This window comes from Drosophila miranda, chromosome XR, assembly GCF_003369915.1.
Source record: "Drosophila miranda strain MSH22 chromosome XR, D.miranda_PacBio2.1, whole genome shotgun sequence".
Lineage (NCBI taxonomy): Eukaryota > Metazoa > Arthropoda > Insecta > Diptera > Drosophilidae > Drosophila > Drosophila miranda.
This window is the reverse complement of record NC_046674.1, coordinates 11,751,669-11,776,536: the sequence shown is the minus strand read 5'-3', so window position 1 is coordinate 11,776,536 and position 24,868 is coordinate 11,751,669. Positions and strand designations below refer to the sequence as shown.

At 40.9% G+C, this 24,868-nt stretch overlaps 3 protein-coding genes across 4 annotated transcripts in view; 1 reads left to right on the top strand and 2 right to left on the bottom strand.

The window, feature by feature from the left end:
• The window catches only part of LOC108153476 (transcription factor AP-2-epsilon), a 29,997-nt gene extending 23,208 nt beyond the window's left edge, over positions 1-6,789 (bottom strand). The window contains exon 1 of one of the 2 annotated variants that reach the window (XM_017283514.2): positions 6,742-6,789. In XM_017283514.2, the coding sequence (XP_017139003.1) occupies positions 6,742-6,780 (39 nt within the window). In that variant the 5' untranslated portion in view covers positions 6,781-6,789. The remainder of the gene's footprint in view (positions 1-6,741) is intronic. The other variant, XM_017283516.2, reaches the window with a different exon arrangement.
• A 12,616-nt stretch (positions 6,790-19,405) lies between these two features.
• LOC108153365 (ER membrane protein complex subunit 10) lies at positions 19,406-20,649 on the bottom strand. Its single transcript, XM_017283332.2, has 4 exons — positions 20,520-20,649; positions 20,296-20,463; positions 19,659-20,042; positions 19,406-19,602 (listed from the first exon to the last, which is right to left on the bottom strand). The coding sequence occupies exons 1-4, from the start codon at positions 20,568-20,570 to the stop codon at positions 19,531-19,533; spliced, it is 675 nt and encodes a 224-aa protein (XP_017138821.1). The 5' UTR covers positions 20,571-20,649; the 3' UTR covers positions 19,406-19,530.
• Positions 20,650-21,863: 1,214 nt separating this feature from the next.
• On the top strand, positions 21,864-24,580 carry LOC108152457. The gene is made up of 4 exons (XM_017281821.2): positions 21,864-22,848; positions 22,911-23,758; positions 23,816-24,000; positions 24,060-24,580. The coding sequence occupies exons 1-4, from the start codon at positions 22,119-22,121 to the stop codon at positions 24,172-24,174; spliced, it is 1,878 nt and encodes a 625-aa protein (XP_017137310.1). The 5' UTR covers positions 21,864-22,118; the 3' UTR covers positions 24,175-24,580.
• Positions 24,581-24,868: the final 288 nt, after the last annotated feature.

Here is a 24,868-nt window from a genome sequence, read left to right as displayed (position 1 = left end):
TTTATTGAAAGCTACCTACTTTAACCAATTGGCATATGATTTCATTAACATTGATTTGAAAACCTTTTAGAATAGAAAAAAGGTCAGAAGCAGATGATTCTTGATACAAATTTTTCGTCAGAGTCTTTCTGACATATTGAACTACATATCTTAAAAAAAATGATATATAAGAACATTATCCCAGTCTCGGCTAACGGTAGATTTTTTAACTTTTCTTACCCCGGAATTTGGTAAAAATACGCGGATTCGTTAAAAAAAAAAACATGAAAGATTTTCATATTTAATAACTTGGAAAATTAGAACTGATACTTATACGCACAATAAATGTTAAACAAATGGTCTTACCCAATTTTCAGAGTTATGCAATTTTGTGCCCAAGCCTTAAAAACCACTTCTGTTTTTCGGTACCGTAATGTTAGGTCAAATTTTGGCTTATTTCTTTAAAGCCGTAAAATCGATTTGTTTCTAGGATAGAAATGCCCATATCTGTATGTATGATATTTAGAGGCAGAAAGAAAAACTAGAGTCCGGGGCAACGTTTAGCTAATTTAAATCGTTTATACGTTGGTACATATATGATGAAACACATAAGATAACAAGTTGGTAAAGCACTCCTTTAAGTGGCTTGCATACAGCCTAAGATCTTCAACCGATCGTAACCGATGACAGTTGTATGTTATACTTATAGTAGCCATAGTTAAGTTTCAAAAGTTAGATACGAAACTGAAAAAAGATAGTTTGATTTTGATCCTGAAAATGTGCGATTGCTATACTCATACTTATCCATCACGCATACACATTCTGGCTGTAGTTCTATTTGTCTTTGACGCGAAACATAAAATAAAGGCCACTGTATAAAGAGAACAAGTATGAACAGTTTTTGTTATTCTGTACGTTATTGCAACATAATTATACCATTTGAAAGCGTAAATATTTAAGAACAGCTAACTATTATTAAGCGTTTTAATGATTTTATAGTCCAATTTATATCCCTTAAGAACCCCTTCCACGCACCCATCGAAATGCTTACATCTCGCACGAGTATTTGGATGTTTGCTTTTAATTTTCGGAATCTTGGAATCAGAACCGCAAACCGTCTGCTGTTATTTATTGCAAATTGGACATGTGTCTGCACCGCTGATGCCAGTCGGCTGTAGTTACGATTCGCTCGATTTAATAGTGGCAATTTCGTTCGACTCCAACGCACTGATAATTTTCTCACATACGTAGGATCCTTTTTTATAAGCTAAAAAGGGCGCCTCACGCAATTCAGTATTCATGTTTTATTACCTAATGAACTGCCGCTGACCGACCATTTCACGACTCTTTGTGCGTGACGATGCGTCAATGGATTTACTGGCACACAGAACACCACAACTCCAGAACTCCAGAACCCCAGAACACCAGAATTGCTTGTTTCGAAAAGCGGCAATGATTAAACTAGTACATATGTGCGGTTTAATAGTGCATTATAAGATCCGAATGGCAAATAATTATAATTGTTGGTTTATATTTGTAATTTAGGACGAAACGAACTGATGAAACGGCCATTCCGATAGCTTTATGGTTGGTTTGAGATCAATCTGAGACTCGCATCCCATATGTACGATGTTAGTTCGAGTATATGAACACAACGGATATACATAGGTACATGAACAGTGCTTCTACCACGGATGTGTGTATATTGTAATGCAATCTTAGTTGCAAAGATAAGCAAGGGCCCGCGGATGCGTTTCTGAATCAAGATGGGCTCAAAAAAGTGCGTAGAGACTGAAATGGTGCTGAACGGTAACCGTTTCTTCGTAGTAGGAGTTGGAGTCGGAGTCGCTGGAACAGGCCAAAACTCTGTACGTCTGTGCGTGAGAATACCCGTGTATGTAGTTGGATATTTGCCCCAAGCCATAATTAGATATTCCCATTTTGCCTTATTTTTACTCACTTTTAAGTTTTCTTGAGGGGCGCTTACACGCGTCAGCGACGAATGGAGCTAAAGACCCAGTGTCACAAACTAACTGGTTAAACAATAACTGGTTAAGCACTTGCCAAAGACCGCTAGGTAAATACATAATATACTTAAACAATTTATCTTATTGCTTACAGTCGTATGATATCGGCAGAATCTTGTTTGATATAAAGACTTGTTGATTTGAAATATTTCAGCATGTTCGGGTAACCTTAGCAAATAAAAACAAAAACAATAATTAAGCATGTTCACTAATGGCCGACCCGACCCGACCCGACTGTGGTGTCCAGCAACAGTAGCGAAATCCCATACAATTAACATAATTTGGCCAGTGCCTGTGGGTTCGATTTCGATGGATGTCATTGCGCAGAAGAGAGCCCGAACCACTGAAAAAAGAGAACGTACAACCGACGGTACATTTTACGGTTGTTTTTCTTCATGTTTTTTGTGTATATTGTGTATACATATGCTTTCGTGATGCTAGATGTTCTATACCCCCATTTTTCTATTCAATATAACCCCTTCAACCAGTATCAAATTGAATCGTATATTGTTGGAGATTCTTGGCATTCAAATAAGTTCAATAGTAGCCTATCCTTTAGATACAACGGTCTCAGATTTATTGATAATGATTAATAAAGTCGTTTCGCTTATATGTTCATTACAAAGAACTTGATCTCCTCGATCATGCTATATTTATGGAAAAAGGCTTGGCTAGGTGCCAAGCCTGTCCATATTCACATCTGTATCTGTATCTGTATGTCTGCACAGTCTTGCAATTGCTTATGCCGACCTGTCGTTGATAACTTTATCCCGAAATGCAGCGCGTGCCGACCCCCACTGACAAATTTGCTTTGCAGTCAAAACCAGCACCGAGCACGCGTGAAACATGATATGCCGCCATTAATATAAATCACGTGATAAGTACAGTGCTGCGAGGACGCCGTTGCTGTCATGCAGGTACATATGTTTATGTATACAAATATGTGCAAAAGTATGGAAAGAAGGCAAATATTACTTTATGAATCATGCCCACATATAGGTATACAGGTACATACGTGCCTATGTCCGATTAAATCACATAACTTTTACTTAATTAAAATCAATAAGGAATTATCGTGCACCAATATTATCTGCTCTATTTGTATGTAGATTAACAGTCTAAAGAGTCTGTGTCCAAATGCACAAAACCGGGAATTCAACTTTTAATGGAACTGGAATCCAAACGCACTGGAAATTCATATATTGACACAAAATAGCCACGAAATTCAATTTCGCAGCATCGAACGTATCGTATTGCACTGAAAAAACAAAAGCTAATGCCCTTTGCTACTATGCTCTCCGTATAAAGTACGAGTATATAGCAAATATGTTATCAAATTAGGCTGACAAAAAGACACTCGCGAATCGTGGCTCTGTGTTTTTATAAATTTAATTAAAATGACGGCATTCAGGGCACGTGTCCGACCATCGTAATGTATCCGCCTTCTATGTAGTGTGTTGTTTGGGGTACTCGTATAATATCTGGACCAGCCCTCTGGTACTTCAGTCTCCATGCTGTTGATAATGGGGGCGGTTGTTGATTTTCATTATGGACCACTCAGGTGTGTGTTTCCTACAAAGAAACAAACACCGCCGCACGGCCCCAGAAAAAACATATGCGTGTCGCCGCAACGGCGCTCGTTGCCACTCGCACTACTTGGCTTTTCACTTTTTAGCTGCTTGAAGTATTCAATAGTCTCTTCAGTCCAATTTCCCACTAAGGAAAGTCCTCGTGCGGGCGGTGCGGAGCGGCGTGGCGGCGGAAAGATTATCCCGGTACATTCATAATTCCAGGAGAGGGTGCGTTTTGGAGAGTACCAGTACCCTGGATAGCGCCGAACGGTCCAAGCGGACTGATGCCTTGTAGTAATACCTCATGTGTTAAATGGCATAAGTATGGTCACGTGCCATTATTTTGCGCTTTAGGGTCGCTTTTTCGGAGTTTTGCTATGGCTATGGTTCTGGCACTGCTCTCCTGCGATTCTGTGCAACCTGAAGCCGATTGTCTACCCACAAAACGGGCTCAGCATTAACATATCGAATTATTAGTTTACCCAGAACATTGGATAACGCGGATAAGGAGGCCGTGGACGTGGCCGTGGCTGTGTCCGTGGCCGCCAAAGTACGTCATTTCATAATTATCTCGAGAATCCCTTTATGCATATAATTGGCCTTAGAATATAATAGAGCGTCTCGTCGGGCAACGTCTGTGTGCTAGTAATGCCATTACTTCCGCTAGATTATACAAATTCTGATGTTTCACATATTTAGCTCGGGCCAAGAGATTTTGAATATCGTCCTTAATTTTTGATAATAATGTGATAGAGGCGTGAGAAAAGCCTCTAAAGAGCGGAACATCAATTTGTTTGGTAATGTGAAGGAAGGTAATGTGTAATAGCCGTGGAATATCCTCTGAAACACTGTACAAATAACTACTCCTAGTATTTCGGCATTCAAATTGATGAAAATGTTCCACAATTAGACATAATGTTTATATATTACGACGAATTTTCTGACTAATAAAGTCTAATTTATAATCGGTGCAGTTCAGATCCTAATCAACCATAATTTGGAGTGAACAATAATTTGTTTAATGTCTCCTAGATCGGCTCATAGTCTTCTTGTCTCGTACCATTGTAATCTACCCATACGTTAAGTATTTAAAATTTCATATTGCAGATACATCATTAAGAAATATGAGCCCCCCTGCTACCATATCTGTGTACATATGTACGTATATGTATATTTAAATCATTAGTATGCCCTTACGACATTTCTTTGTTTTGTCACATTCGAGTATCTGAGTGTGGCCACGGGGTATTTGAGCCCAATTGTCACGTTTTCATGCACATAGAAGTAAGACCAATTAATCGGTTTAGGTTGGCGAAATCAGCATACGGACAGACAGATGGTAAGCGCTACATAGATCGACTGTTGTTCTCGAGTTAGAGTATGCTTCATGGCTGTAACTTTTGCATATAAAAATGTATGCGGACCTATAATAGAGTACAAGAGGAATATCATATTTTTGCATGATTGGTGGTTATTTCACGGTCCTTGATTAATTTTTGAGAAAACCGACGACGAATATTCAACGACACTACACTCACGCCACCCGTCCATCTTCACTGGGCTGGGCCCATAGTACTCATAAAGTAATCAGTATCGCCAACTGTCGAGGATTTGTCACCCCCATTAAAGAACGTTTGATGTATTATTCGGTTCATTTGGTCGACAGGTCTGCGCAAACAGACCGCCACCGCCACCGTTCAACAACCAACCGCCACCGCCAGCAGCAACAACAACAACTGGGAACTGCCGGTGACAGAGGATAAGTCGGAGTGTAAATACGAGACCAAACTGGATCCAGGAATAAACGACCGCCGACCGCTGTCCGGTTAAACACACTCTCCCCCTCACGTGCACTACTGATGTGACTCTTTCTACCCAATGTTCGCAGAAAAGAAGGGGAACGAACCGACTACGAAACCATGAAACTTATACATTCTTGATCTTTCTTGGTTCGCCTCTTCATCTGTCTGGATCTGAAGGAGCATAGCATCAAAATCCACCAGTTTTTCCACCTCAGTTTCTTCAGTAAAGAAAGTCGTCTAAGTTCTATATGTCGCCACACTTTATCGATTAAGTCCTCTCGAAATGCCGTCTTAGGAGCTGTTGGTAAACTATGTATGTGCTTACTAGTAAGTACATGAACTAGGAATTATCAAAACATATAGCGAACATGAGAAAATAAATTGGATTTAACTGAAAGTCTTGACCCGAACTTGGGGAAACAGCCCTTATGCGTTTCATTGCAACTTTTCAACGTCAAAATATTGGTCCAGAAGTTGCGTGCTTTCCAGAAGAAACAAACCATAAATGATTTGATTTCTCGAAGTCTGTATACTGAGTTTTTTTTAGATAATTATATTATTTCAGCTTACCAGTCAGGGAAATGAACAAATTCACCCCATTTGTGGGGAAAAAAGAGTTTTAGCCAACTATGCGGCAAAGATTGAATAAACGTTCAAAAGTCGCTTATTGGAAAAAACATACAGTATATGAATGGCTTTCAATGAACAATTTTGAACTTTAAAGAGAATTCGAGCTGTTTTCTTTATGCGAGCAGGTTTTTTCGGGTATGTGTGGTCTTATCTTTTGATATCTTTGATCAAAGACGGTTGAGCTGTAGGCATTTGTATTTCGAATTTTCTGGTTTTTTACTTTAAACTATTTTTGTTTCCATCCGGTGCGCAAAAATGATAATCATAATGACAATCATAATTATACAAGGATTAAAATGCGGAGTCAAGAAGAGTGCATATCATATTATATTCGATTTCGAAAACTTTAAAACCAACAATTTTTATGAATGTTAGACAATAAAATTAATGCTATGAATTAAATTGAAGTCTATACCGTTCTGTTCATTAAAAAGTTATCACAATTCAAATTGACAGATATTTATGTTTTCGTTGTCAACGTAGGGTATTTGATAGGGCCAGTTTTCTATATTTTCTGCCAACCGAATCTACAGATTTGGACCATATAGTTTTATGATCATTACCTTAAATTACCTCTTTCGATTAAAAGCATATGGAACATCTGATATTCGTATTCGCATGTGTCACTTCTTAATGCGTAAAGTCAGGACAACCGGATGCCGATTGGATTATGGTAATACAAATTACGAGTATAACAAAAATAAATATCAAGAGTAAAGTTAAGATAAATACCTGCCAGGCACTGGCATCCAAGGTAGCCAGAAAGGACATATCCAACTCCTACGGAAATAAACGAAAAGTTTGTTAAAGCAATTTTTCAATTGTCACTTGGTCGACGGGTCTGTGCACCTTCCGTCGGAAGTTGTTTGTAAAATCCAGAATGATGACAGCTTTGTATTTTGGCCAAAATTGCAAATTTATGTTAATCGTTCGTTGGACGAGGAGCACAGGACAGAGGAGGAGATGCTGATACTCGTGGTGTAAATCACGCGTTACCGCCGGAACTTTCAAAACACGTTTATTTTGGTTGAGTCGGCAGGAGGTGAAGTGAAGGAAGGATGGCTGAATTCGGACTCGGACTCGGAGTCGATGTCGATGTCGGACTTGACATCCGCCTAGTAAATTTCCGTTCAGATTTCCTACACTTTTACAAAGAGGTTCCAATGCGACTGGAGCGCTGTTGGCGTCGTCTCGTGTCCTCGTAGTCTGAAACAACTTCCGTATCTCCTTTGTGGTTTTCGGCCAAAGGATTTGCCAAGCTTACATTCGGGAGTTGAGTTGGGACGGTACCCAAGACCCAGCCTTTGGCTATGTACTACCCGGGGGTGTATGTGTATGCATGCAGCTTCTGTTGGTCACATACCATGCCGTCCGCGTCCGCTGTGTCCAAATATACCCAAGATAGCGCGCAGCTTTTCAAACATGCAGCTCTACTCTACAGTACAGTACAGTACAGAACAGTACAGTACATACATACATCCGTGTACATGGCACGAGTACGAGTACGAGTACCGTACCTGTGCCTGTACATACATACATCCACTTGTACATAAATACATACATACTCGTACGCACAGCACAGCATGCAGTGTCGGTGGGGATGGGGGTGTTATTGGGGAGTTGGCGACTCCCTGGACGCGTGTACATGCGTACTTTTGAGATTCTGTTTCGGATACGGAGGACACAATCTTCCACGGGGGCCAATATCTCCCGAGGAAATACACAATTTTACTCTCGTTCGAGGCGAAGGCCCTGGCGAAACCCGAGCCTGGAGACAGCCAAATGTGTCATGTGGCCTGCCCTGCCCTGGCCTGGCCGCCTTCCATGTACAGAAAAGTGCATAATTACACATACCAAATATATGCCCATGTACCTATGCACCCACTCATAACATAATGTACAACTCCCGTTTATATCGATAGTAATGTACGAATGTATTATCCCATCCCCGAATTTGTGATGCCCATGGCCTGAGGATGTTTGTACCGACATATACATATATTTAAGATCCTGCATGTGTTAGGACCGAACCTGGGGGGTGATGCTAACAAAGAAAAAGCACAGTTACAGTACTACCCCCCAACCCCCTGAAAACGCTGCTGTGTCAACAGCACAAGCCCCAATAGACCGCCCGAATACATATCGCTTTTGGGGATGCTGGCAGAATTTTCACGAGGCTGGCCCGCCCGGGAACGTTAGAGGCGGTATGTACAAATCATCATTGACTCAACCCCTATTCTTATCCTCCATCTCGCTCTGCTCTCGCCGTCCATCTCTCTCGCTCTATTTCTCTTCGTTCTCTTTGGTCGCTCTGGGTTTTCTCTTTCTACGGATTTACAATTTCACCCATACACACACAGTACATTCACGGGGAGGGGAGGAGTGTACATATACATACATATACCTCTCTGTCGGCAACATTTAAAGGTAAGGATAAGCATGAAAACTGACATTACTTTCATTATAGCTTGAAAAGCAATGCACTAAAAAAAAGACACCAGCCAAATAATTTTCAATAATTAAAATATTTTCGTTTAATTTAAGTTTTGCCTATATGTATAAGCGATCTAATTGTATTTTATTTTCTGTCCATTACCTCATAATAAAGAACCATTTCTGATCACTGTTTAAATAGAGTTGTAATGAAAAATTAAATATAGTTTATTATAAAAAATCTTCTTTGTTACTGAAGATATTCCAACAGAACCGAACTATCAAAAATGTTCCTCTATTGATAAATACTCGTAGTAGTGGTAGATTAAAAAATATGGAGATGAATATATTGAATTTTTTCCTGATATTATGTTTTAAATTGATTGAAAGTTTATATATACAGAATTTCATAAACTTTGATCTGAAAACCTATTAAAACAGGCAAAAGTTATCTTTTCGGAATTTGTTGGTATTTTTATTATCTGTTTTTTTCTTTTCTATTATCTTCTGCAGGAAAGATGATTCTTGATAAAAAATGTTCCTCCAAGTTTTTCTAACATATTGAACTATCTACAAAAAATACTACAAAATGTTCCCAGTCTCGGCTAACGGTATATTAGGTAACTTTTATTACCCTGGAACTTGGTAACGTATGTCAAATGCCTCCGCGAGTTTATAATAAGAAACAGAGATCCTTCCTGTATTTGTAACTTGTAACTTGGGAAAGCACTGAAAATTTCGTTCATATGCATAATAAATGTTATACAGATAGTCCTACCCGATTCACAGAGTCTTGCAATTTTGTACCTCAACCACAAAAACCACTTATATCTTTAAAGCCGTATGTTCGATTGTTGTAATTTTTGTTGGTGAGTAAGGGGCTTACCTAACTCTTTTCAAATGTTAACAAATTTGTCTTCAAAACTGGACAAATTACAATTTGTACGAATACCTAACGCTAGTCTTCCGAGCGCCCATCAATCTCTATTTATATGATCCTGAGATAATTTATGCAGATCGGCTTTGTTTTTAAATTATTTCCCCACGAAATCAAGTGTGTAAAAAAGAGATATCAACAAAATTTAAAAATCGTGGAACTGCAGGGATAAATTAACTCCGGCTCTTCGTTTTTAGCCGTAGATTTATTTAATGAATAAATATGAAAATCAAAATAATAATGAGTAATGAAAAAAGGTTATTTTCCGCAGCAATACATTCAATAGGAATGTATTCATTATTAATTAATCATCTCCAGCAGGTCGTACTTAAGAGATTGCCCTGCGTTGGGGTTTGTCGATGGCCTAAATGCTTATCGCATCATTAGCTGCCCCACAACAGAAGAGCAATCGAGAATAGATTAGTATTTAATGGCTTTTATATATTTATACAAAAAACGAAAATAAGCCTTAAAATACGTTTAAATGCAATTGCATTGGAACTGAAAGTTGGAGGCCCTTGCGGCCATCATCGGGAGTCCGGAGTCTCGAGGCAAGAGTTATGTTATTTATGTAGGTGACTGCCTAGAAGCACGTGCGTCCCAGTCACAGTCCCAGTCCCAGCATTTCAGACGCACTCGAGTGCGACCTCACGGGCGCATTTGGGTTCATGCGAGGAGACCTGTATATGGGATTTTGAAATCATATATTTATATTTCCACTAATTCATTTTTAATAATTTGTTTGGTTCTGTAGCTCGTTGGTCATCACGCCCCGCGCTTGTGTGTTAATTATCGACTTGGACTCTCGAGTATTCGAGGCGGCCAGAGAGGAATCGTATGCTGGCGGTCGGCAAGATGAACGAGTAAGGCCACGCATTTGACTGCATTCTGCAGGAGACCTGCTCCTCTTGGGCGATTCAGATTCGGGGCTAAGATCCACTGGCTTAAATAATTTATCGTGCATGTCGAGTTTCTTCGTGTCTTGTGAAGTATGCGTATACGGCCTCTTAGACCGTATAGATACATACATACGTACAGATGTGGCATTGCTTGATGCCCATTTGACGTCATCTCTATGGACTCATTAATGATTATACCCTGAGAAGATCCATCATTACAACCATAATGCAATTATTATCTTATTAATGTTTCAAACAATTTACTAATGTATTTTTTTCTTTCTCTCTCGAACTGCAGATGTCAATGGCAGAAATCGAATAGGAGGATTTTATGGTTCGCTATCCCTGCGATATATGCAGACATCCAGACGAAGGTGGAGCTTAAGGTGTAGTACAAGACACGCTAAGCATGCGCAACATTCCCCACAGAAGGACGTACTTGCGGCTGCCACCGCTCCTTCTTCTTCGTGGCTTCTTGGCAGCCTACCAGCCTACCAGCCTACCAGCCTCTGCCAGAATCGTGCTACACTTGGCGAAATCCGTCCAGATTGCAGAAAGGAGGAGTAGCTCACATAGCGCAAGGGTCCAGAGAGATCCAGCCAATGACCACAAGCAAAAGTGGGAGTTGCTATAATTGTTTAATTATAGGATTTTGCTTGCTTGACTTTGCATTTTGTGCTCATAACTTTTGCGCTGAGTTCATGTTACCTCTGTTCCACTGGGTATAGGACCATATAGCCACATTTTGTGTACCCTTAACGATGTTCCATTCAATGGACAAGGAGTATTTTGAGTATTTATATTGAGTACGCTCTGTACTTGTGTAGGCAATCTTCAATGTTCATTCCCCAATAAGCAGGCGAATTTGTATAGTTTCTGTTTGTTTTTTAGATATTCACGGTCCACTACTTAATGTACAACACGCAAGGGTGTACGAAAATCGCCAAAGAACTTGGGGAATATTTTATTCTTACAGTTTTGACACGGGTTGCTCTCCCTGTTTTGTTTTTGCTTTATATTAACCTTCGCGGCGAAATCTGCAATCGCTCCAGTGCTCAAGCTTTAGAACCGGCATCGCCTCCGATCGGCCCCTGCTTCTTCCACGCCTAAGGAAAGGCTGACCTGTGTCGTTATTGTCGATGTTTCTACTCTGAAAACATTCTACCCCAGCCCAGGCAACGTTATGGTTGACTAACATACATAGATCTTGTATCTATCATATGACAAAAGCTAATGATCTGAAATCTAATCTTTTTAGCAGCGACCATTGGACGTTTTACTGCAAAGAATCGATGAATCTCAAGTGAACCAATCTCCAGGTTGGAGTACAATGGCCCCCGCCATTGGAAAGCAACCAAAAAATTCCTAACATATTTGCCGATCTCCGCTCGTCAATGACTGCCGTTGCAGCAGCCCTTTTCTGCGGTCGTGTACAGAAAATTATGAACACTAGCCCGTGCCAGACTCGACGCCGGTATTTCTGCCTCATCTCTTAATGGAGCCTGCCTTGGGGCGGTCATGTGCAATCTTGCAAGAGTTTGCAGCCAGCCGCTTATAAATGAGCTTCTACGAACGAGCAGAGCAGAGCAGAGCAGAGCCGAGCCGAGCCTTTGATGGGGCACACTTGAAGCCTGCCCGCGTTGCGCTGCGTTGCGCTGCGACATATAAAAGCTGCAACCTATAATTGCTCAGATCTGTGGTCCAGTCCAGGACAATCGACGAGGACAAACCAGTCTGTCATAACACCCACAATAACCCGTCATCGCCCCTGAATATTCGCCAGACAAAATTTAGTAGCAGGATTCGGCGCAATCTAACATCGTAAAACGCCACTAACAGCGGACCCAGGGTCCAGGGAAATGCGAGTGTGTACCAGTATGCACGAGTATGGTATGGACGAGTATGAGGAGGAACGCGCGTTTGTGCCTTGTGGGCGCACTCGATGCGGGCCCGCTCGGGCTCGCTCGGGCGATGCCAAGACGTGAAATTGATGGGCAGTTTCTACTATACCTTGAATACTTCAGACGTGACGTGAATAATGCGCACGATAAGGATCTCAAATACCTTCTTTTGAGCGCAGTACATGCAAATTTTGAAGATTATTCGCCGATTACCAGCGGTTAAAGTGATTTGGAGTATACTCGTATGTATGTCTGTATAGGAAATAATGGTACACATTTATGTGTTCCTTTAAAGAATTTATTTTTATGAATTATGTTACAATTCTAGCCAATATGAATATTTCAAACAGCATATAAATTGAGCCCTTCAGAAAATTCGATTACCAGACATCTGTATACTCCCCTACATAGGGGTATGTATGTACTAAAGGGCTTAATTATTGGTTTCCACCCCAAATGAAGGATGAATTTATGACCCTATAAAGTACATACGTACATATATGCATTCTCAAAATGGATAACAAGTCGAATCGATACCACATGCCCGCACCAGCAATAGGAACTGAGATATATTAAGAGTTAAAGATAGATTTATTTTATTCAGATCTATATTTACATATTTGGCATACCCGAGGCCGAGCAGTGTGATTGAGTGTATTTTTATGGCATACGCACAGAAATCCATTTTCTCAAAAACAAAATCCTTTCAACTCCTCCGTTATTATAAATTCAACCAATACATTGAGCCAACCTAATTTGAAATTCAATTCCATTTTGAAATTTATTCCACAATCTGAAAACGCACAATATTTTCGTAGATAGGAAGAATTCTGATTGATTGGAAGGATGGATTCATAGGTCAAAGGCAGTAACCGTTTTCACGGCTTATAGATTGCTCTCTTCTCCATATGTAAATTGAGTCTTTAATAGTAGCCTTCCAGAATACTCGTAAGAATATCTTTCGCATCGCATTCGTATCCCGGAAAATGGTGCACTTGTGGCAACGTTTCCTAAAGGGATTATCTCGATAATAATAAACCGCGCCGCTCGGCATAAGTCCGCAATTGGCTTTCCCATGACCAAACAGTATTTACTCGAGTGCATAAGCCTCTTGCCTGCCTATTGTGGCACCATGAATGTGTGGGCAGTAAAAGAACAATTGTTTTCGGGCATGAAATTCAAATACAAACAGGGCGAACAATGCCGTTTATGAACCTGTCAATCCTAAATTGAATTGGGATTGTGTAAACTTGGATTCAGCATTGATGGGTACGCCAATGCCACTGCCAATGCCCACACTCCTGCTCCTGCTCCTGCTCCTTCTCCTGCTCGTATCGATACGCTTGTTTAATCACTCTACTCACACACGACGGGCTCTGAATTGGCGCCATCTGCTAACTTGTTACAAATTTAATACCCATGAATATATCCGTATGGGAATATTTGTACAAGTATTATTGTGCTACTGTTATCCGTATGCCTACATGCTGGCCGCACAGCAGTTCAAAATGTTTATTTTATTTAAGCATTATTTTCTTCACAGGTAGACTCGAATGATGTAAAATCAAACAAGGAAATTGCATTTTACGCACACGATTTTAATCATTCAAAGATATACAAAGTATAAACGATGATACATATATCGTATATGCGAGTACGAAACCATCAGCTAATTGGGGGTGTAATAGTACTCGCTGGGCAGTGCAGTGCACTGCCAGTAAACGCTTCTCCGATTGAACACACCCCTCAAGTGTGGTCGTGGTCTTTATCGTGTTTAAATATGGGCCAAAGGTAACACATTAGCATGAACAATTTAAGTAATTGTAAGTCCCGCAACCCTGTCTTCTCCGCACTGGATTCGGCCAATTTGGAATTCATTTTCAAGCGAACTCAAAGGCTAAAAGTGTATATTTTAATGACCGGCTTGGTCGGTGGGTATGGTATGGTATGGTATGGCTGGATGGGTTGGTATGTCAACACTTGACAAGTGCACCGGGACGAAATACTTTATTAGGCGTGTACCGTCGCATCGTATCGTGTACCGCAGTTCAACCCATAATTCAACGACATTGTTAATGTCGCCCAAATGAGAAAAGTATGAAGGTTGACAGATTGCGTAGGACGCCGACGAGAATTTTGACAGATGGCTCTTTTCCAACTCTGCTTTTTGATCTGGCAATTTTTTGTGTTTAAATTTAAAAGTGTTTTGTTATCCTTCAATGCGCCTTGTTTAGCAAATAGATAATTTAAATTTAACAGAAAAAGGGTGACGTTGGGTGACGGATTAAGCGGCACGAGAAATGTAACAATTTAAACAACCCATTGTGAAATGTCTGTCAATATATTGGCAGATTATCTCGATGACGTAGTGCAATTAAGTTCTTAGCATTAGGGTAACAAATCTAGAAAACCACCTTGGATATTCTTTATGGTAATCAATATCATAACTTCCTTGGGCGTAAATTATGGGTTACCACATGCTTGGTTTGCCTGCATTTTGCGGGTAGAAATAAAACGACCACGGGAGGGGCGAGCCAAGGCGGGCCGAGTCGTTTTTTACACCACCGAGGGCGTTGCTGGCCGATGAAGAAATTCGGGTATCGACAAATTGTCACGTAGTCCTCCTTACCGCACTGATAGGCAACATCATCAAAATTATTTTTTAGCACTCGTTGAGGGGGACTCGGACTCGGACTCAGACTCACACTCCCAGCCGGGGCCACCTTCTCCGGGAAAGCGCCAGGAAATTGTAATTACAATTTTGTGTTGCAACCACTCGGCACGCAGCGTACTCGAGCCCAATTCGGGGTGGCCCGTGGTTAAGCGACCGTGTAATTTACAATTCTCCCTGGTTGCCCACTCCGTTTACTGTCTACAAACGTTTTAATTATGGTTTATTTTACATTTTCACTTGGATTAGTACGTATGTATGTGCCCCGCACGCAGTATATTTGTGGCAGGTGTAAAGGCGATATTTCTAAAATGCAAAAATGTGGTCAATGTAATACATGTGGATATATTCATTCATAATTGAAAAACATTAGTCCGTTTGCAACATATCATTACGGTCATTTACTTATTTTATTACAGGTAATAAATATCACGACCGTGCTATGTCATAGAATAAAGACTACTCAAATGAGCGAGCTTCATCAGTACCGAGGTTTATATACCCCTTGAAGTACGACGCACAGTGGGGCATCAGCCGAAAGGAGGTGGCAAAAGTTAAAGAATTTTATTACCGCTTTGAATAAAAGCTACACAAAATCTACTTTTAAAGAAAACCCGAGTTTCGCATTTAGTTATGAGCACTCAAAGTGGCAAATTGTTTTAGGGTGCAAAAATGCATTCAACTTTAATTCACAAACTGAAACTTTCATGTGGAATACACAGTAAGATACTTATGACGTATGATTCTACATATTAACGTATCTATTACTACTTTCAGCTCCGTAGAATCATAGAGAAGAGCCAGCAAAATAACATTAAAAATGATTTGATTGCTTTTCTAAATATTCTCCATGATGATGGATTCAAAGCACTTTTTCCACTCGGAAGGTGACACCTCTGAGATGAGTGTTTTGAATTATTCAACAGCCTCCTCCGTCGTGATAGAACGGTGTCCGCGCATTTTTTTCTTCAAGTGGGGAATAAAAAGAGTCATTAGGTGCCAGGTCAGGGCTGTAAGGCGGATGACCCAATAATTCGATGTTTTCCGTATACAAAAATGCTCTGCAGTGGGATGAAGTGTTATGATGAAGTAGGAGCCGTCTTCTCAGGTTGGTTTCCCTCAATTCTGCAAATGGTTGTGTACCACTCCGAATTGACGCTTCTACGTGTCTCCAAAGTAACAAGTGCAGCATGACCCCTTTTTACGAAGGAACAGGCGACCATGCTTTGAACTGCAGCGACCCCGAATAACTTTTGTTGGCTTTAGCTCGTTGTGGAACACCCATACCGTCGATAGTTTTTTTTTCGATTCGTCAGCTATTAAGATGTCATAAACGTGTTTTGAACCACGGTGATTCATCAAGGTTTCTTTGCACCAGTCGACACGAGCCTTTTTTTGCGCAGTTGTACAAAATGTGAGCTGTCCAACGGGAACATATCTTTTAGACGGCCAAATGTTGATGCAATATTAAATGTACGCTGGTCCGACTAACACCCAAAGATGCCTCTATCTGACGGTATGTCGCGTGACGATCTTGCAATTGTAATTCACGCACTGCATCAATTTGCTCTAGCACAACAACCGTTAAGGACGAGCCTTACGAGATTCGTTTTGCAGCGAAGGACGGACACTACTGAATCCGTTTCACCAGTTTTCCGCAGTGGCAATGCATGGTGCTTCATCGCCAAAGGTCGAACATTATTTATCGAAGCATTCTCGTCAATTCCAATTTTCTCCAAAACGCATCCGAACAAGTAAAAGTTCTAAGCTACGGACTTAAAAGACAGCCTACGTATAAAGGTGTATTCATTGAAATTCTAAAAAATTTCCAACCATCTAATTTTTGGGTTGCTTTACAGCTTGGCCTTAAACAAATATATTCCTGAATTTCATTAAGTTTTTGTTTTGTATATGTTCCTAGAATATTTTAGCCGTCTTTTAGATATATTTAAGTAACGCAACTCACACAAAAAAAGTCAAAATAAGGTCTGTAGCAGGTATAAAACCATATACAAAATCCCCACATATGTGTATCATCTATACCAAAATAAGTCGGCAATTAGATATTTTTTAGAAAAATTACTTTTATTAGATATTGCTTGCAGTGTGAATGATATTTTACAAAAATAAACAATTTGACCAAGTTTTATAACTTAATTTTATTATGTAAATCAAAGTTAAACATTAAACGTTATTTATCGATTAAAACCAAAATGTTTAAAAATGCTCGAACTGAAACACGCACAAGGAGGCAGCTCTGTCAGCGAAATTGTTTTTGGACATCCTCCCGGTGGATGTTCAAATACAAACTGATTACAGAAAAATTTTAGATGACAATATAACCTTTTTAAAATGTATTACTTTTTCAATAATATTTTATGAAATGCATGATCTTCCCCTGGCATGTTTAGAAAAGTTCAATAGCATTTTTTGAATATCCATAAAAATTACTTCGAAGTTAAAAATAAAAAATTCTACATACGTATGTAAATCGAAAAATCAAAACGAACTTATTGATATTTGCGGCAAAGTTATGAAGTCAAATATATGTTTTTAAAGACATATAGCTGCATATAGCATTTTGGCAGATGAGACAGCAGACATATCTGGAAAAGAACACCCCTCGATTGGTATTCGTTTTTTTGACAAAGGCCAAATGCAAATTATAGAAGTTTGTTTGGCTTTATAGACTTTGAATGCAGAAACTATAGCTGCAAATATTAAATAATAAGTGAATGAAATGGATCTCAATCCTCACAAAGGTGTTGGACTAGGTTTTGATGGAGGGGTTCTAAAACAATCATTTCCGAAAAGCATATATTTTCACTGCCGTAAATTACTTAAAGGCGGTATCTGAAATGCGAAACAGTACTTCCGCAATTAAAAACACTATAACCTTTTTAAAGAGTCTTCGAAGGAAATATTTCAAGTGGTCGGATGTTTTTTTTTTAAATACTTGTTGACTTAGAAAAACTAACGAAGAAGGAGTTAGTTACTTCAAAAAGAAAAGCAGCAATTAAATTATTAAGCTCTGCCTGAAAAAACGCTATTCTTGAGCCGTTCAAATCGTTTTACAATTCATATTTATATATATTTGAGTGCATATACATATCTACAGCTAATGTAGTATTTAATAAAATATATTGTGTATATATGGAATCCACTAGGGTTAAAAAAGCGTTGCGATTGGATGTACTACGCCAAGAAATACTCAAAAGCAACCAATTCAAGCAAATCCTGCATTTGCATCTGTGCCAATATACTCGTATTACCAGAGACCCATATCTTTTTCTTATATTGAAGCAAAGATTTAAAGTGCAACATAATCCAGAATTTTATTTATCTGCTCTTGATCCAAGTGATATTGAAAATTTAAGTTTTATCTAGCCAGCATTTCTGCAGGTAGTGCTTTCTAGAATTTTCAGACGCCTAGTTAAAGAGAGTAATTCGGAATTCCAGCGAGACGTCTTGGAGGAGTTCGGGAAAAGTCCCAGAAGACTTACAATTTAATAAAAATATATTATAAAAATTAGTGAATAAAATAAATGACTGCCACCACACATATCTAATATTAAAGTTAAGGGAACAATAATCTACCCTTCGCGACATCCTGAGTACGCCCTTGGCCTCAACCAACTATATTTTGATACTATGGTATAATATAGTGGTCGAACTTAGAGACAATCTTGCCGTTTCGGTAAAAGCAAATACAAATAGAATTTTGGCTCGAATATTTCGCACGTCATGTTTATTGAGCGCTCATTCCTGTTGCATTTATTTAATACAGTGAAATCCGACAGAATTCGACTATTGACCTTCCTATATACACACATATGTATTTGTGATTTATGTAAACTAACAGTATATTTTATACGTAAGCGCCGAAATTGGTATCGGAGCCGGAGCTATTTATGTATGTTTTAATGTTAATTATTGAACTCCGTTTGTCATCTTTTCACCTAACGAATTATTTTAGTAGAATAATTTATCTGTTACCATTTTTCCGCTACTGTTTCTATTCCGCTACATCCGTCTCTCTCTCTTTCATTTCTAACACCCACACTAGTCGTTATATCTAACTCCCCACCGCAAGGGGAGCACACTGCACGAAGAGTGTGAGAGAGAGAGCGAATGAGTAAGCGCGTGGGTGGTGTTCCGTAGCCACTGAAATATCATTTGTTTCTTCTGGCTATAATAACAATCCGATCGGATCCAGATTTGGCAATCTGCTATTTTTTTTTTTTTTTTTAAATTTAATAATTTTGATGTCACAGATTTTTGCGCTTTATGTGAGTGGAAGACGGCGGCCAAAATTTGGCGTCAAGCCTTGATACTTCTCTTTTTGTTTTACAAGCATCTGAAAAATATTGTCCAAACTCCCAAGCAACAAACTAGCGTTCTTTAGATAAACCACCAGCATTTTAAATAAGCATTTTGCTAGTATATACGCTTATTTGCTGTTTTACAAAGAAACTACCGAAAAAAAAAAAAAAAAGCGCAAACCATTTTAGCAATTTGTTTTAAATTTGTTCCATACCCCATAAGACGTTGCTGGCAAGGGGCACCTATTTATTTTTTGTAAATTTATTACTTATTATTTATGTATTAAATAATACAGAATTGTCTACGATTTTTATTAAAAGAGCTAACAAAATATGTAAACTTTAGTTACTTGATTTCTTATTTAGCTCCGTCTTGGTTTGTAGCTCCAGAAATAAAGACCAATAGAACTACAGGAACGATATACATCCACTAAAAAACCAAACAATTATTGGCTGATATTTTCAAATCACAAGGTTTTAGCTTACATATTTGGCAAAGAATCCTCGGTTATCACGAACTTCCCCGCGATCTCTGGCCTCACGCTCACGCTCGACCTTTTGAATAAAGCCAGCTGTATCTGGTACAGGAGCTAGCTCAGCGTGACGGATCAAAACGTCGGTGTTAAAATGCGTTTCCTCCAACTTATTTATTTCATCACTTGTGCAGCCGTCGGTACCTGGCGATGCATCTTGCGAGACAGTAACAGCGGTAACATATCCAGAAGGGTCTAGTGAGATCCACAGTACATCGTTCAGATGAGCTTGCAGCAAGCTGCAGGCCTTGTTGGATGTAATGAAGCGTGCCTTACTGCCGTTGGGATATACCACAGTTGCCTTCAAGCGGTAGAACTCATTTTGTTTGCCAAGAGCCTAAAGCATGGGGTAATGAAATCAGATGTGCAATTATTTTAACCTTAAATCGAAAAATAAAAATAGCCCAAAGTTTAGCTGACACGATATTATTTAACATTGGTATGTGCATTCATTAATTTCGATTTCATGAATCTTCATGTGAATGCATGCGCTGTACGATTTAACCTGTGAGCCTTTGTACGCACATATATACATATGTACATATATAGGTACATTTGTATGATTTATGCCGGTCTGTAGTTTTACTTACCTTCAACATGTCTAGTTCTCCATGGGTCAAAGGAAGTTGAGCTACATTGGACAAGCCCGAATTTAGACTGGGAATGGTAACATTTCCGCGGAAAGAAAATTCGTCCGTGTTTGATGCTAGCGCATGATGGAGCTCAACTGTAATCCAACTGTCATGTTCCAGGAAGCACTGCATGCAAAAACTAAATTGTTGTAAGTGGCTTATTGATAAATATGTATTCTTACCCATCCGTTGGCGACGATGCTTAGCAAAACCAGAACAACACTTAAATTCATTCTATATGTTACTTTTATTTTTATTTTATTAATTGTAATTTGGTGATGGCAATTTATAGTGTGACCGCGGATTTATAGTTAAAATATACCAACCGTCCCTCAGAAATATACCGAAATATGCGTCTCAGTTTTAAAACATACTGACTAATTATTTAACTACATTTTTATGTAATTATCAAAGGCGACACCTGCAGGGAAATGTTTACGTTAGTGAAAAGTTTGGCCGTTTTTTTTTCATACAATCCCCATGAAAGCGGCAGTGTGAAAAACCTCCGTTGCCCACTTTTTGACATTCCTTTTTTTCCATTTTTGAGAAAATTGAGTTTTTGATGACAAGCAATAAGAAATTCGATACTGATCACGAATTAATTTTCTATAGGGCCTGGGACATGGCTCTGAATGGAATTTCTACACGATTTCTACATTGGTGCAGTGGACAAGAGGGTTAGTCCATAACGCGTACTTTAAGACTGGAAAATACTAGAAAATGCTATGAAAAGTATACAATTTTTAAGGTGTATGAGGTAGACAAGGCTAACAACTTGAGGTAAGCCGCGGATAATTATACCAATAATAATAATTACTCTTGTAATTCCTTCATTTATCTTAGCTTAACAAAAAAGACCACGATATTTTTCACCTGAACTGCGCTAAAGATCTTCAAGTTCTATCACTGTCGTGCATACTATTTTAATACCCACTGGTCCATGTTCTGAAATCATACACAATTTTGAAATTTGGTTGAATATTACTGGCTAGATAGGACCCTCAGTCCTCAACATATAATTTTATCCTGTTAAGTACTTCTTTTTATTGTATTGTGTCTAAGAAAAAGGTTTAAGCGAAAAATGTGAAATGTAACGTGAGTATGGAATGTCACATCATTTCTTACATGTTGTTGGTATTTTAGCACTTGTTGCTGTCCACCAGTGGTATGGACGTTTGTATACCCTTTTTAGTAAATTTAAAATTAAAATAGTGTCTTCCACGTTGCTCTGAAAATGAATTAATAATATCTTTTTCACAGACATGTATATTTTATATTCATGCATTTGATTTGTTTTCCGTATATATATCCCGATCTCGATATGGTACGTTTATGGTTAGCTGTTTTTCCGTTGTTTCCGCATTCATCCAAATGCATTCTGCATTTTTACTGTATATTATCATTAAACATGAATTCAAAAAATATTTCGGTTAAAACTATCGTTTAATGAATGCGGCTCTTACCAGCACTGCATTGGTGAGAAAATGGTAGGACCAGCCCTAAATAGGCCAAAAATACGGCAAAAGTGCATGTTCCGCCAGTGCTGCAAAGTGCAAAAGTGCTGCAAAAATAAACCCCAAGTGAAAAGTCGGCAGAGAAATGAGATGAGAATTTAGCTAGATTGCTAGGAAAAGCATAAACAAAGGGAGCAACGCAACATCGAACACAGCACGCAGCGAGGACATTCATTCAGACAGCAAATTCGGGAGATTAACAGAGTGACAAACGAGATTCCAAGCAGTGCAAGTGGTCATCGTCATCCCACCAGTGTGTGCAATTAAATGGCAAATGGGAGCAACGGCAGTGCTAGCGATGCGACAACGGCTACCCAGAAGGAGCAACAAGCACCACAGAAGGAACAGCAGTCTCTCCTGACAGGAGTAGGACGCGGCAAGGGACCCCAGAGGGAGGAGCCATGCTCGTCGACATCCAGGGGAGTGAACGACCTGGTGGCAGACCTCTGTCTGAATGGGAGTCTGTCTGGCAGTGGGAGTGGCAGTAGCAGCAATCGCAATGACGGCGGCTACGGTGACTACACAAATATACGGGCCACCACATCTACTGGAGCCACAACGGTAAACACTGGAAGCTCCTCCTCGTCGTTCTCCTTCAAGCACTTTCTCAACAGTAGTGGCACTGTGACTGCGCCCACGAGCACGGTAACATCAGTGGATGCCACAGCCGCAGTGCAGACATCGACGGGAGCGCGGCCCAAGGTGCCCCAGTCGGCCTCGGCCTCGCTCATGCAACCACCTGACGCGAACGGGAGCAGTGCCTCCTCCAAAATGAAGCGGTCCCCGCGCTTCAGTTCCTTCGACTCGCAGGCGAGTCTGGCCGAGTACGCGGCCTGTGGAGGAGGAGCTGTAGCACCCAGCAGCAGCGGATCCCGTCAACGTCCAGATCTACGGCTGGGTCATGACGATGTACACGCCCTTGATAATGACGACGACGATCACGTATCCTTGGCCCAGGTGCGCAACAACAAGCTCTTCGACGAGCGGATAGACGATGGTAAGTCGATCTGAAATGAATCAAAAAATGAGCCCAAACTGAACGGTTTATTTATCCAACAGACATCTTTCCATCCGCATCGTCCAATTTGAATTCAAGCAGTTCCAGCTCGCGGTACGTGCCGCGCTCCTACTCCAGCTACGACATGCCGCCCCATGTACCATGCCCCTCATCCTCGCCTCGACGACGACCGGCCGGAAACAGGGATTTGCGCCCCAACCGATTGGTTCTTACAGCTGCTCCCAAAATGAAGCTGGACCTGCCCCTGGACACATCAAACATGACATGTGCCGGAGCTGGTGGTTGTGGTGGAGGGGGAGGTGCAGCAGCTGCTTTGCCAGACTTTGTGCAGGACCACTTGCCGGACGCCTGGTGCGCCGTCCAGGACGCACACCTGAGCTCGCCACCCAACTCACCGTTGGGAGCTGCCGAGGCCCCTAGCGGTGCAGTGGGTGGCGGGCTTTTGCCATCGGCGCTTGCCTCCCTTGGCCTGCCTGGTGTTGCCTCCCTGCCCGGTCCACCCGATGGATCCTCTGGCGAATCCGGCCCAGGGCCGTCTGCTGGATCCACCGCCAAAATGCTGCCCGACTTCCTCTCCGATGGTCCCATCATTCACTCGTCCCAGCGCCTAGCCGATGTGGCCATTGGGCTGCCCTCCAATTCCATTGACTCGCCGCCGCAGGAAGCGGCCGGCCCTTTGCAGCTGTCGACGATGCGACAGGAGAACGAACGACTGCAGCGTGAGCTACAAGAGACTCGAGTGGAGCTGAACGCCCAGACCAGGCGAGCTCATGACTTTGAGCAGCAGCTTCTTCAGTTCACAGAGGCCTCGCGCCGGCGAGAGACCCTGGCCACGACGGCCAACACACAGAACACGCAGCGCCTCCGACGCCAGGTGGCCCAGTTAGAGGTGAGTCTTGGATCTATAACCAAAAGTGTCATTTCGCATCCTGTTGCTTCATTCCAGGCGGAACTCTTTGCTCTGCGTAGTGCTACGGATGGAGCCACGGGAGGAGCTACCGTTGTGACTCCTGGTGGCTCCAGTGGCAGTGGCACGGGCAGTAGCGGGAGCAGCGCAACGCGTCCGTCCAGAACGCATCTAGTGTCGCGGGACCTGAGGAGTGCCGCCGACGATGCTGAACAGAATTTGAGGTGAGTGGAGTGCCTGGCCGGCTGCTTCCAAATAATTTCCACCGTCTTCCGTCTTGCAGGCAACTGCTGACTGGTGTAGACAATCTGCGACAGATTGCGGCCAGCCTCGAGCAGTCAACAGTCCAGTCAACAGCCACGCCAAGAAGTCCAGATCTTTATCACGAATTCAACTGAGCGACCACCGCAGCAGCAGAAGCAGCAGCAGATTGGACAGATTGGGGAATCAGGAAAGAGCAGCAGCTGCTCCTCCAGTTCCGGTTATTGTTGCTTGTGTAATCATTGTAGGCCCCGGATGCCGCCTAGAGCTTGTTTTTAGAGAACCCTCCCGCGTATCTTTTCCGTATCTCGTCGTCTCGTATATTTGTTGCAAAGGGTTGCGTTAGGTCGGGTGGGGGTAAGGGTAGAGAGGATGGACAATGTGAGAATCAAAGCGCAAACTCGTGATGTTGATTGATAAAGGAAAGTACATATATTATTATTACACTATAAAGCGATGTATTGTAGCATATTGGTAGAGAAGTCACACAGAATATCAAAAAAAGAAAGCAAAATGTAAATTAAAACCGAACGTTAATTCCAACCTGCACACTGCAAGCCAGAATTGAGCGATCACCCAAAGGGATCCAATCCGATCCGATGGCGAGAAGATATATTTTTTGTTAGAAACAAAAATGGAATACCTGTGCACTTCTGTTTTTGTGCTGCTTGAGTACACACAGCGAACAAGAATTGAAATAAATTATTATGAGAAAACCCCACCTGTCCACTCTCCAAACAAAAGTGAGAGCTTTCGCCCGAAAACCTTGACATTGCAGGTCTCTCTCTCTACTCATAAACAGATAACAAACGTCAGCCGAAGCTATGCCCG